The sequence below is a fragment of the Rosa rugosa genome, chromosome 5 (assembly GCF_958449725.1).
Source record: "Rosa rugosa chromosome 5, drRosRugo1.1, whole genome shotgun sequence".
Lineage (NCBI taxonomy): Eukaryota > Viridiplantae > Streptophyta > Magnoliopsida > Rosales > Rosaceae > Rosa > Rosa rugosa.
In genome coordinates this window covers 47,451,691-47,466,093 of record NC_084824.1, presented here as the reverse complement: position 1 = coordinate 47,466,093, position 14,403 = coordinate 47,451,691, and the positions used below count along the sequence as shown (strand labels likewise).

At 37.7% G+C, this 14,403-nt stretch overlaps 3 protein-coding genes and 1 non-coding gene across 4 annotated transcripts; 2 read left to right on the top strand and 2 right to left on the bottom strand.

Moving 5' to 3' along the window:
* The first annotated feature begins 3 nt into the window (after nt 1-3).
* On the top strand, nt 4-85 carry TRNAS-AGA (transfer RNA serine (anticodon AGA)). The gene has a single exon. It is a non-coding gene; the product is annotated as a tRNA-Ser (tRNA).
* Nucleotides 86-775: 690 nt separating this feature from the next.
* On the top strand, nt 776-3,982 carry LOC133707798 (uncharacterized). The gene is made up of 4 exons (XM_062133283.1): nt 776-1,173; nt 2,483-2,553; nt 2,861-2,996; nt 3,762-3,982. The coding sequence occupies exons 1-4, from the start codon at nt 1,026-1,028 to the stop codon at nt 3,845-3,847; spliced, it is 441 nt and encodes a 146-aa protein (XP_061989267.1). The 5' UTR covers nt 776-1,025; the 3' UTR covers nt 3,848-3,982.
* A 16-nt stretch (nt 3,983-3,998) lies between these two features.
* On the bottom strand, nt 3,999-12,496 carry LOC133707797 (histone-lysine N-methyltransferase family member SUVH9-like). The gene is made up of 2 exons (XM_062133282.1): nt 10,238-12,496; nt 3,999-4,809 (listed from the first exon to the last, which is right to left on the bottom strand). The coding sequence occupies exon 1, from the start codon at nt 12,347-12,349 to the stop codon at nt 10,304-10,306; it is 2,046 nt and encodes a 681-aa protein (XP_061989266.1). The 5' UTR covers nt 12,350-12,496; the 3' UTR covers nt 3,999-4,809; nt 10,238-10,303.
* Nucleotides 4,819-10,231, bottom strand: LOC133707799 (NADH-ubiquinone oxidoreductase chain 1). Its single transcript, XM_062133284.1, is given in 2 exon segments — nt 4,819-7,270; nt 7,273-10,231. Coding segments are annotated over 2 exon segments (267 nt in total). The 5' UTR covers nt 7,340-10,231; the 3' UTR covers nt 4,819-7,070.
* Nucleotides 12,497-14,403: the final 1,907 nt, after the last annotated feature.

Sequence of the window (14,403 nt, the reverse complement as noted above, 5' to 3'; positions counted from 1 at the left end):
CAAGTGGACGTGCCGGAGTGGTTATCGGGCATGACTAGAAATCATGTGGGCTCTGCCCGCGCAGGTTCGAATCCTGCCGTCCACGCTTTTTTTAAACACTTGCACCTATATTTAGGGTTTAAGGATAACATGCCATATGATTAGCATATCTTTTGATTCATTTAAACATATACAAATTTAGAATGTGAGTTGAGTTGAAATTGAATGAATTTTAAGTACATAATATTCTCATGATGATGAATTTTTCATTTATTCAATATATTTGAATGCTCAAGTCCGTAAGTCAATTCTGATTTGATTGATTTTTGTAGATTGATATTGAAATGGACCATCTCTATGTAGTTGTAGAGTAGTGTATGAGTATAGATTTGGTGTACAACCACACAAAACTAGTCTACTACTCAAAAATTCTTCTAAGCATCAGCAGTGCAAGTGACACTGCAGTTATTAGATGATCTCAACCCTTAATATTTGTACCCAATCTTATTTTTAATAAATAAAAAATGCATTTGATATTATCTAGCCGTCCATTCCTATTAGATACAAGTATATGTCGTGTGCTTAGTACCATTTGATCTAGTGACATAGTCTCCAATTTATAAGTAGGAGGTTGTGAGTTCGACTCACGAAAGACAACTAGAGTTATTTATCTGATAAACCAGAAGACAAAAAAAGTATACGTCGGTGTTCCGATACCTTTTCTGTCTAGTTTAAGTGCTACCAAAATTATATGGAAAGGACAGCAAAAGTTGAAATGGGTCATTTGGGAGTGTAACCAGTAATGTAATAGATCCCATCATCCCAAGGACCCAACCTTTGTTTTTTACCTACAGCGCAGCACCTACTCGTAAATAAAGAAGGTTGTTGACCGGACTCACCGGAGTAATTCAAGCTTATGGTCCAAGACACTTTTTGAAGTCTTGCCGTGGACGGTGGTTGGTCTTCTTCGCTGCTAATATACACACACACACACCTAGTGCTCAATGCCATAATATCATTCACCAAAATCAACAGAAGGAATAGGAATGGAGGGACAGCAGCCATGGAGGCCCAGATTGTCGTTCAGGAGCGCCACCATAATGATGTGCTTGCTGAACGTCATCACAGCTCTTCTGTTGCTCCAGGGCTTTCTCTTCTCTACTTCTTCTCGCTCCAAATCCTCACCCAGTTCAGGTCCATTTCTTTCTCTTTTTCCCAATTTGGCACTTGGGTATTGTCCATCTTTGCAAAACTTGATGACCCATCATTTGGATTTGCTAAAGTTGTAAACTTTTTGGGTGTGGTTAGATCAATGAAGAGTTTTGGGGTTTTTGTTGAGGAACCCAATTGTCAAGGATTTGTTATTGTTGTTGATTTAGGGTGTTGGAAAGAACTGGGTCTGGAAGAGTTGAAATGAATGTACATGTATTGATTGAATCCTTATACTCAAGTTTTATGAGAATTTCTTCCTAATTTGGATACAGAACAGCTTATATTGAAGACTAGATTAGTAAACAAAATCCTAAATGTGAGTTTATATCCATTAATATTGTGGCTTTAGTTCCATGCACTCTATATTCCAGCACTTAGATTGTTGAACAGCCATGAAGTTTGATTGAGGAACCAGAATACAGCACCACATATTCCAATTCCATGTCAGGTTCTCTAGGAGAAGAGTTCCTTTTTTAGGTTAGGGAACACCTTACAACAAGCTTAATTTTGTTTAGACAGAAAGTTTTGTAAATGTACGTAAACAAAATGTCAAAGGGGTGGTGATTGTCATCTTCAGTAATTTGTTCAGTTTCATAACGTGATGTGCCTTCTTTTCTTCCTTCCAATATGGATCATTAGTTTTTTACATATACTTCAGTCTCTATTTCAATTTAGGTCCAATGTCTGGACTACAGAAACAGCCGTTGTCTTCCCCTTCCCTTAACGGCTTAACCATTAGGATACAACTACTTACTCCATCAAAATTGAACCTAGGTATTGCTACTAGGGCCTTATTACTTTCTATCTATCTGGTTAGCAAGGACTGACTAGAGCTCTGTATTCATTTTGAAATCAAATAAAATACATGGTTTCAAAATTTGAACTAATGCCTTGCTCTAGATTTTCTGTCGTAATTATGTTTTTCCGTTTAATCCTTCTTTTGGACTGTAGGATCAGTAGAAGCTAAGATCACTTTTTTAGACCAGATTCATCTCACTGAACTTGTGAAGTACAAATAATGGAATCTAACTTGATGGTCTCAATGAGCTAATTCTAAGGGAAACGTGGTACATTATGGTGATTGTTAACACATTTCTTTGACTGAGCCATTGCAGTTCTTGAGAAACTTTGAAACTGTATATTGTTGCTGCTCTGCAAATGCAATGTTTCATAATTTATAATGATATTCTTGACTTTATTTGCATTTCTTATGTCCTGTCTATACAAATCTCTTTATGAACATGGAACAATCTGATTTACTGCTGCACAATCTTTTATATTCCAACTGCAGCCACACTCAGGTATATCAGAGAATCTGAAGAGATCCGTCTTGCTATGCGACCCTTGGAACTAATAAAAAGAGTAAGTATGGGTGTTATTATTGGACTGCTAATTACAATTCTAGTTAAAAGTTTCAGCTATTGGTTGTTTAAAGTTTAAACATAAATGAAGTGGTGAATGCCCATGCAAAAACTGAATAGAAATTGTTTTCTACATGGGCCCTTTCCTTTTTCTTTTTCTTGTTTTAGAACACCGTCTCTCCAAACCCGCATCTGCTTTAGAGTTTATTTGTGAAATATTTGTGATTTCCACTAAGCTGGGATTTTTGTTTAAATGTTTTTCATATTAACAAAATAGTTGTCCTTATCAAAATAACTTATCTTGTCAGGTGAGGGAAATCCAACGAGAAGCATCTGGAGAACCAGAAACACTCCAAGAGAAAGACACAAGGCAGACAGTTGCAGTTGACCTTTCAAAAAGATTGAAGGATCTGCATGCTACTAATGATGCTAACAGTTTGAAAGGTGAATACATGTCTCTCTACCCTACATATTTGCTTTTATTTGTCAAACAGCTGTTATTCCTTTTCAGGGTCACTTAATAATTGTCCTTGCAATAAGCTAAATTCTAGTAATAGATTATCAGGCACTTGTGTTTTTAGCTCAGGGTTTTAATTGCGGATACAGGTGTTCTCCTTGCCTGTGTTGTATTACAATCATACCATGTCTCTCTAGGTTCTGGTTCTAGAGTCGATATTTTTTTGTGTCTTTTTAGTCTTGATCAGACTGTACGTCGTGACACTTCTTTGGTTACCTATCCTCTCGAATATCTACAGTTCTGCTTTTCTAAGATTGCATTTGTTTGATGTGCATATTGCGTATTCAATCTACGAAGAACTAAGAACAATTGATGATATTGTGAACAATTCTTAATGCATTTTGACCTTAAATGTGTCAGACCATGTGTGACATCCTGTCTACCAGAAGCATCATGTCTGTTACCTTTGTATAGATAAAATATTTCTCCGTATGATTTAGGATTTGCTGCCAGTGAACTCATCAAACAATATTTACTCATATTGTGCTTGCTGTTGGTGCTGGATTTAGTTTTTGTTGTTGTGTATGATTTACAGTGTTCTATATATGAATTGGTTATGGACAATTTATTAAAATTTACATGACCTCATGATTTGAGTAAATGTTTTGTGTTCCTCTTATTGCCTTAGATGTCAAAATTTGTGTGATTATTATAATGAACTAGATTTGACCACCTTGTATTATGTTCTGCAGCCTTGGAAGAGTGGCGTAAACGGAAGATGGAACGAGCAAGACTGCGTGACCTGGAGAAAAATGGAACACACTCATCTCAAGCTTGAACCATCTTTCTCTCCTTGTTGATCGCTTGAATTTGAACACCAAAGTTGTCTGGAAATCGTATTGTACATGTGTATCTAAACTCTGAATTGATAACAAAGAACATTTATATGATTATACATAAAGTTGTCTGGAAATCGTATTGTACGTGTATATCTAAACTCTGAATTGATAACAAAGAACATTTATATGATTATACATAAAGTTGTCTGGAAATCGTATTGTACACGTGTATATCTAAACTCCGAATTGATAACAAGGAACATTTATATGATTATACATACTGAATTGGAGCAAAATAAAAGATGTATCTAAGCAGGAAAGTAACGCAATAAGCAACATAACAAGTCAAAACAAACGATCCCCCAAGCATGAAGGTTTCACCACAATCCACCATCCAGTTTACTTTCAAGAAGAGATGCTTTACCCGAGTAAATGCAGCAATTCCTTGCTCGATTTACCTGAAACCTTAATCTTCAACCATTATCTACAATATATGAATTATCTATAAACAAATGGATCTTTGCAAACATACGTGGGATCACTGATTATACAATTTCTGTACAAACTTCAGCCATTTGTCATTATATATACAATGCTACAAGTAGGTACACAAGATTAGTACAGTTGTGCTTACAAGCTTAATAAACCTAAAGGCAACTATTATCAGTCTCAGGGGAATTGCATAGCTGTGCAGACTTCGTCATCCAAAAAGTCAAGGAAACAGAACAGTCAAAAATGCCGAGCACACCATTGCAGCAACGTCTGTGGCTTGGTCAGCCAGCAATGTAATTGCATTTTTTTTTTCTCCACCTGGTGACTGCAATTGCTGTGTACATCAGCCAAGTCAGTTCTTTTGGATCATCTGATAGGAAAATTTACATAGCCAGCATCTACAAAACTTAAGGACCAGGGACCTCAGAAGCAAGATAGCAAATTTCCGTAAACAGGGCCCGAGTGTTATCTGCATAAGATAACAAATCTAGTGAGCATAATGACAATAGAATATCTAATTTCAAATGCAATATGCAACAATCACCAAATACCTCCATCCATGGTAAGTCAATTCAGAGTCACAACACCACACACACATACGCACTATTTTGGTGCGCACCGTTTCATGGCTAGAGAGAAGTGTCTTGCCATTAGCAAGGTTTTGGCCCCTCACCTATAATTATATAATAATTGCTCATATAAATAACTAAGAAAACTTGCTCTCCCAGAAGCAATATGCTAAACTTTTCCAACAAGATTATTACTTCCTTTCGGAAACACTCTCTTCAAATACCAAGATTTACAAGGCCCCCCTGCTTTGGTTATTTTTCTAAAAGAAATATACATCTTGAATAAGAGTGTGTGTGTGCGCGCGCGTGCAGACGACGTGTGTGCAATCATGGGTTGTGTGGTAATACACTTTAACAAACACATATTTAATATTGAAAGTAATGCTGCTTAGTTCTAGCAAAGCAATAAACTTGACAGAGTTCCTACTAATAGAAGTGACTTGGTCACAGAGAAAGATAATTCCTCTGTGATTCCTAACACAGGCTCAAGATCATAAGCAAGACTAATAAAAGGATACAGAGCATATTGTTACACTTTGTACAAAGAAGTTGCTAATAAATTCAATCAGAGAAGGAATATATATTCAAATAAAAGGATACCAATGAAAATGTTGTTTGTTCAATGGCATGTTTAGAGAGGACCCCCACCTCTAGCTCGGTAGGAGTAAAGATCAGGATCAACTAGCAATGCCAAGAAATATGAAGGCTGGTGGAGTGAAGGGAATAAGTCCTTCCCAGCATGAGAAGTAGAGAAAATAGCACTCTAACCAGTATGATTTTTTTGAGTGTGCACTATGTTGCAGGAATGTTTCTTTAGAAAGTTCATAGATTGTGAAACTAGGATAGGCAGCTAACGTTACTAAGGCAAGTGGTAAGAATCGTTTCGATACTAGGATGGGTTTATGGTGATACTAATAATGAATTTGATACTGCTTATTGGTCTGAAAATACTTACACAATGAATGATATGCGAGAAATAACCAATATGATCTTAAAAGGAAATTGACATGAGTTCGGATAAGGAGTGCCAATATAGTTACATATTTATAGTTAGTTATTCCTTTCAGTAAATCTAGATCTATTCTCAATAAGTATGTATATATATATATACACACACACTAGATTATTGGGTAAAACCAACACCGGGCAGGTCATGGGTTCGATTCTCACTAGCATATGTGGATGATGGGTGGGGTTAAAAATAAAAAATAAAAAAAATAACTATATAACAATACTAGGTAACTAATATGGTAAATATCATTTGAAATGGATAAATTCTACAACAGAGCCTAATCTGTATCATATCCAAATGCTATTACTTCCCAAGTACTGTCAAAGCATATTCAACAAGTAATACATGTGTATATGTATGGTACTTATTGATTGCGCCTTGAATTTCGCGATTGCATTCCTAGTATAGAAAAGTACTAGAGTTAGAAAATGTCTACAGCAAACATCAAAATTGATTTTGAATTAAGAAGGCAAAAGAATGCATCAATAAGGAAAGTAGATAGCGTATAGTAATGATGAAAGAACTTTAATCCTGACAAAAGAGTTCGGCAAAATCTTTCCAGAGTTACTAGTACCCTACTTCATAAGTTTGGCAATTACTTATTCTGGACTGGGTAATGAGGAATCCAATTCCCATTCCAAGGAAAAGAGAAACAATGAATCCCACTCCAGTATTTGGAAATGCTAGGAAATGCCTAGGGTTTTTGAGGATATCGATGACGTTTTTAGTTCTTGACGATACGAACTGTGAGTGATGTTTATTTATTATAGCCACCTTCATGGAATGGGTTTTGCAAACCCAAGGAAGTTCATGGGTACCCTATTCCCGTATCCTGGGTACACCATTCCCACCTAAAAGCTAAATCACTACCAAGATGTGTACCAAACATAGGAAAGGAAAGCCATACCCATTCCCAATCCCCAAAACGGCAAACAGACACTTACCTAAATAAAATGCCTAGCATGATTTTGTACAAAGTAATTAAATTACCTCAAATGCCTCATAAACACACCAGCTATGCTGAATACCATCAACTTCTGTTCTAGGAAGCTTATTTACGAGCAATAAGATTGCAAAATACTTGCCATCTTTACCTTGAAACGAAAATACTAGTCCAATGGGCAAAACGACTGCCCCCTAATTACTAAACTAACCTGCTATGATTATTCCATAAACACCTAGCCAAGATATGGCAAACAAATAAAGTAGCCCTACTATAACTAGACTTAGATAAAGTTCCTTTCAGTATCCATAACCAAAAGGTACAACAGCCCAAGCAACCAGATTTAACCTATATGCAGTCACTGGAGCCATTCTAAAAAGGGAGAAATTAGCACTACTGGATAAACAGCTAGAGGTTATCACAATCCGAACACTCCCACTACATCAGGATCCTTTCAACATTGCACAAAAGCCATTACTTTACATTCAGCTAGCACTCAAAAGGATACTCCTAGAAGTGGTAGAACTACGTAATTATAGCATCTATATAATATATGTAGAAAGCTTTTATGTCAGAAATTTAATTTACTATTATGTTCCGATATTGACTGATAATTCATCAATTCGATATAGAGATTTTGACCAATAGAAGTGACATTGAGTCTGCTTCCATCTACCAACTGTACCTATAGGAAGGTTAAATTAACTCAATTTCCCCAGCATAAAAAAACAAAAACAAACAAACAAGCAAACAAAATTTTTTAAGTTTTCTCTGAAAACTGCAGTAACTGAAATATTGCCGTTTTGTTATAGTAAACCACAAATCCATATAACAGTATGCGTTCTTTTCATTACACACTCACATATCAGATCCAACATGAACTGTTACCTTTCCCCGAGTTAGACTCCCTTCAACAATTACTAGAAACGCCAGACAACTAAAATAGCTTATTTTCCTTTGACTAGAAAAGATTTCAAGTACTTAACTTTGCCAACAAAGACATCTTTAAAGTTAAATTTGAAAAAGAAACATCATTTATTGAAAACTCAAGAAAGTTACTCCTATAGTTACTTCCAAGGAACAACTATTTAAAATTCACCACAATCTAAAAAGCACCGAAACGGACACGGACATTTAGAACGACATGACACAGCAACTCTCTAAAAACTAGGACTGACACGTTATTGACTTGGACATTAATATTAAATGAAATATTTAAAAGGTAATATACACATAACGTTTAAGGAAATAAATGCCTTGTCATACTACCAAATATTGCACAATGAATTTGGACACCAATTCCATCATTCAAGGGATATTCAAAATCGTACTCTTTTTTATATACGTTTTGAAATTGAAATCATAACCACAAAAGTACATGCTGCTTTGTTTAATGAGATGCCCATTGTATTGGTCATCCATAAGTTGTAACAACCAATGTGTTGGTCTTTATTAAGTTTTACGGATGGTCAGGTTTGATCAAGTCCATGATTAAGTACTTAGCTCTTGCCAACAAAGGCATCCCATTTAGTATTTCAATGTAGCAAAAATGATTTCTCATTAAGTTTTATTACCCAAATGACTACAACACAATGAGACATGATTACAAATGACAAAATCATTACTGCAAGATGCACCAAATATATGGTGACTGCAATTTCAGTGGGTTTGAAGTACAAATAGGGACTCATATTTTGGGGACCAGAAAGTATATAACTTTAAAATGCTCTTGTTAGAATGAAGAATCTACATTAATCATTCAGGACGTCAACGGATATATCTATGTATTTTATTCGTCTTCACTAAGAATGCCCCACCACTAACTATTTTAAGACCTGCTCCCGCTGATGCAAACAAATAACCCCATTATAGTGAAATCTAACAAAATCCTGCCATCCAGAACAGAGAAAAGAGCTCTTAGGGATGAAACACTGAAGCTACACTCGGGAACAGACACTCCTACATAAGAAGTATGTTTACAACCACTCCAAAATTAGGTATTACTTCATTAACCCCCAGAATTTTATTCCAGGTTCCAGACATTCCTAATATTACTGATTTATAAGTTTACTTATGTGATTCCCATTTGAATTACATTCATTGCCACCTCGTGTGATGCTAATATCAGTATTTGAGATATTTACATGAATATCCACATATATACCCACATCTATCATCATTTTTATTGCCACATGGAACACAAAGGGGAATTTTTTTACCATTTTTTGTCCATATTTTTCGGAATTGCTAGTGGTGAAGAAGAAGCATACAAACAAGTCAAAGCTAAGCTGGCCACTTCAGACCACCTAATCCTACACAACCTGAATTATGCCTCGTCCATATAGATAAGTTATCCATATGTAAAAGAAAAACAAACAAAACATCACATCCAAACTTTTTGATGAGTACTCAATACAAAAACAGAATAGTTCTATATTTAGGAAAGTAGGAGATTGTTCCTTTCTTCTGGAACATGAACAGAAATGGAAATTCTGTGTATACTCAGTGACATATAGCAGAAGCCAAAACTAGTGGTAAACAAAATGTCCAGATAAAGACTGCTAGTAGCAGATTTAGCCATGAGCACTGCTGCTGACAAACTATTCTAGTAGTAGATTTAAAAAGCCTCTATTCCCGTAAAGTTGATGCTCTTTTTCCTCACTGCAGTTAACTTGTTTAACTATCACAATCTAAGTCTTGACTATGATATCCTGTAAATGTAGTTGCAAATTACTAGACTCATACTAATAATCCAAAACCCATCCCATCTACTTAATTGAAATTCATGATGCAACCACGAAGCAGATAAGAAATTCTGAGACTTTTCTCCCTCGAGTATTAATCTTTGAAGCTAAAACTATTTAATACGCACTTAATGTCCCAATGGAAACAAGTGAAATTGTCTTGCTCCATAAGAGGGACAAACAATATAGGTAAAGGAATCCTAATATGAATAGAAAAAGATTCGCATATGAAACAAACTGAATAAGAAATTATCCAAATACTACCACACAGGCAGAGCAGATGAATAAGAAACTATCCAAAATACAGAACAAACTGAATGACAATATAAGAGTTTATAAAAATTTCACAGAAATACTGGAGTTACATGTCTGCCAATCACATGAAACAACACAAACAATTCCATCTCATGGAACCAGGAATAATGCAAATGAATTTCTTAAGGAATCACACACCTACACCTAAAATGGTTGAATAGTTGACAATAAAGTTTGAACTCAAGCTACAACAAAACACAGGAAAAGACACCCTCACTGTATGTGATCTCAACAATCAGAAGGTAACCAGGGGAAGCTGTGATGCAAGATAGAAGAAAATATAGAAATGCTTTTTTAAATGAAGTTGGCTTTACCTTACGGCAGCATATTCCCATAACTCTGTCAGCATGATTCAGAATGTATCACGCCTACAAAATTAGTCAGTTACAGATAGCAAGTTTCCCTGTCCATTCATCAGCCACCGCCACCCCATAGTCAAGGCTTAACTCCCTCAGAGGAGGAATGTTCTCCATTGCAAATAGCATAAGATGAGGAAACATCAAGTTGTTGTGATCATAGAGAACGAACTGCACCATCACATTTGGAGTGGTACTCTGGCTCATATAACAAGCAACATTCCTCATTTTTGACACATCCATTGCAAAATCCAGCGGTGGGATTGCCGGATAAGTTGGACGCGCATAATCAGGATAGATCTGAGATAAATCTCCCCATTCTGCCCATTTATCAGAAAACCGATGGGGATAGATCAAGCTATCACCATCCATGGAAAAAATTTGAGCCTGCTCCCTCGTGAGAATAACTCCTGTATACTCACATATAAAAGCGCCGGCATGTATCAAGTCCAAAGACCTAACGCCCCAACCTGTTTCCCTTGATCTAAACACTTCCAGTCTATTTCTCAATCCATGTTGGGAGACACGATTCCGACACTGCGGGGGGCAACGGCAGAAGGTCCCACACTCAAATACAACAGGCTTCCCCCTCAAAAGAAACCCATTCTGATCATAAGGAAACTCCCCTCCATTTTTCATAGCACAAAAGCAATTTTCATTGCAGCCGTTAACACATTCACAGCCAGTACCATTTGCCGACTGATGATACACATGAGTTGGAAATGCAGGTGTCCTAAGATACTCATAATACAAGGGGTCCTGATCAGCATCAATGTCATTGAAAAGCAACACCGGAATCTTCTCCCTCTGCTGCGAAAGATCCAAACTAAGATAACCCCTCGGCCTCACACTCAACGGCCTACTCCTAAGACTCTCGGCAAACTTAAGAATGGAGCTCCCCATCTCAGGCTGCCCCTCGATTCTCAAAAGCTTAAACTTATAAACACCAAACCCCGACTTCCCAACATCAAGCCAAGTTTCAAGAATCCTATACAACCCATCATAAACATACACCTTACTCGAAACAGCTCCATGAATCTTCCTCCCCCTAATAACCCTCACTTCAATCCCATAATGCATACTCCTCTCCAACGCCAAGTTCCCACCCTCCAGCTTCTGGTGCGCACATTGCCTGTTGAACTTGTCCTGCCCTCCGTGTCCTGTGTAGATAATAATATCCCCAGCATCCTCATCGTCCTCGTACCCGCCGGAGACGATAATGCTCGTCGCAATCGGCTCCCTGTTCGAGCTCTGGCTCCCCGGAAGATAGTCAATTCCAGCTTGGACTTGTCCATGTATCCCAACCACACATAGCTCCATGCGAAAGAAGAAGAGGTCACCAACATAGACTCCCGGAATGGACCCCACAATCCGCTTATCACGGTTGAGCCAGAGCCCACGGTCCCGGAGCACGGAGGCGGCCCGCAAGTCGCCCCGGGTCCGTTTCCCCTGACCCGGATTCTTCTTGTCCTCCTCCGCCACCGAGAGGATCCGAATCGAATCGTAGAGCATCCGGGTCTTCCTGACGACCTCACGGAAGTAGCGGTGGTCCTCGTCGCTGAGATCGGTGACCCGGACGAGCTCGTTCGACCGCTGCGGGTACTTCTTCCGCTGCACCACCTCCGCCAGCTGCTGCTGCTGGTTGTTGTCCTCCACGGGAACAATCGCGCCGGACTCCGGGTCCAGAACGACGCCGTCCTCGTCTCCGCCGCCGTCGCAGTTCTGAATCCCTTTCGCGAACGCGGTGTGGAAGAGCTCCGAAATGCGGTGGAACTCGGAGTAGACGTGGTCCGGCGCGGCGGCGACGATCGAGGTCTGGTGGGGGAGGGGGGTAGTTTGGGGATTGGGGAAAATGTCGGAGCTGGGGCTGGGATCGAAGGGGGGTTGGGGAGCTGGGTCGTCATAGGGTTCGGGCTTGGGTTCGATTTTGGGGACCTTGAGGGATATGGTGGAGGTGGCTAGGGTTGAATTGGGGGCGGATTGAGGGGAGGCATTGAGGTCAAGAATTGGGAGGAGAGAGCCCATGGTCAAAGGAAAGAAGTGGGTTTGAGTAGAAAGAGAGATGGGCATGGAAGGTGAGGTTGCTTTTTAGGGTTCTGAAGCTACTTTCATGGCGGAGTTGAAAATGGAGCTCACCTCCTTCTTCTTCTTCTTCTTCTCTCTCTGTCTCGTTTTTTTTTTTTTTTTTTTTTTGGGGATGTCAACAAAAAGTGAAAGAAATGAATGAAGCTTGGGGTTTGTTTTGTTGTGGACGGAATTGCCCCTCCTTCTTATTAGGACGGCAGCAAAGGTGTGAGGAGGACCCCACTCCAAAAGTCTAAAAAGTAAGAAACATGTCGCCGTTCCTTGAAAAAATAGTTTGAAATTCTTGAGTAGTGTACAAAACTTAGATTATGTTTGATATTCAAATTTTCAAATAGGGTTCAACCTTTCCGGACTTTTAAGTACATAGATAGATTTCTTGATTTTTAAATGTTAATTTGTTGTTTTTTTTTTTTTTGGGTAAAGAAACATTTTATTGAAATGAAGAACATTATAGGGAAAACCGAAACCAAAGTTCAAATCTTACATAGAAAGTGGAATATGACCGGCATCAAACAACAAAAGCTAAGATAGAAAAAGAGGAGAGAGGATTCAGTACACCGACGTGCACTTGCACCGACATAAATGGATGGTTAGATTATATTAAATACACTCTTAGATTATTAATAAAAATATTAATTATAAATATCAAGAATTGAGATCATCTTATAAGTGTTGGGTCATTTGCACCGTCGGTACATAGAATAATTTCCCGAAAAAGAGGGGGATTGAGATCCCAATTCAGAGGGCAAACTTTCCTATGAGCAAGGCTAGCAACAAATTGAGCTGCTGAATTTGCATTTCTGTTAGACCAAGACCAGCTAACTGATACAAAAGATATGGATGAAGATATAATAGCATGAACAATAAAGCAACAAACCAGTCCACCACCACATAATAGTTATTGAGAGTAGAAATAAGCTGCGCGCAACGAGTCTGATTCTACAGTAATAGTAGATAGAGATAAAGAAGAGGCAAGCAACTCTTCGAAACACTAGCCGAAATTGCCCGCGCATATTAAGCAGAACCAGCAAAGAGATGCTCATTAGAATCACTAATCCTAACAGCAATACCTCGCTCCACTAAGAGAGACACTATCCCAAGTTGCATCAATGTTCACCTGAACTCTTCCCAAATTCGGTGGATTCCATCGATGAGAGGGACTTGAAGATATATGGGGAGCCACATTAGAAGAACTGGGATGGAGATTAAGAAATTCAAGTGTAGCCGAATGAGCCTTACGAGCAACAACAATGAATTCGGGGAACAATGATCAAAGAGACATAAATAAATATGTTTCCAAATGTCAAACCATAAAGGCTATATAAGTAAGCAAATGAGAAACATAAGGTAGAGTCTGAGATAGAACAAACATAACTTCAATCCAATGATCAAAAGAACTAATAGAGCCCAATGACACTCTATATGACTCACCAGAAGAGCAAACCACATAAAGTGTCTACGGACAAAAGAAGAATACATGTTCTATAAATTCCACCTCTGAAGAGCAGAGAGAACAAAGAGGGAATGAGGTAATATGCCTTTGAAAAAGAGCCTCCTTTAATCATACCCATTAGTTAATTTTATTTTGTAAATTTAAAAAATTAAAATATAATACGATTTGGAATTGTTAATAGATTGATTGGTATTGGGTACCATTTCTTTTTCTTTTGATTACATATCAATTGAAGATAGGCAACAACTAGTTTATGAGTTGAGTTCAAGAATTCTCGTCACCTACAAAAGAGAGATTTATACCATTAGATCTCATGATATTGGATTAATATGAGTACATATTAAGTTATTCTTCTTGAGTTTTTCAGAATAAAGTACAAGTTTTGTTCAAGTTTTTCTATTTTCCTAAAAATAGGATGAGGATATTGAAATAGCCAAATGTGGTTGTACATATACCAAATGTAAATCTTTTTATCTAATTCAGGCAGATCATACCCTTAATATCTCAAAAGTGAACAAATTTTCAATAGAAAAAACCATGCCAATAAAACTGAAGTTGTAGGTTGTATTTTTTTGCTATTAATAAG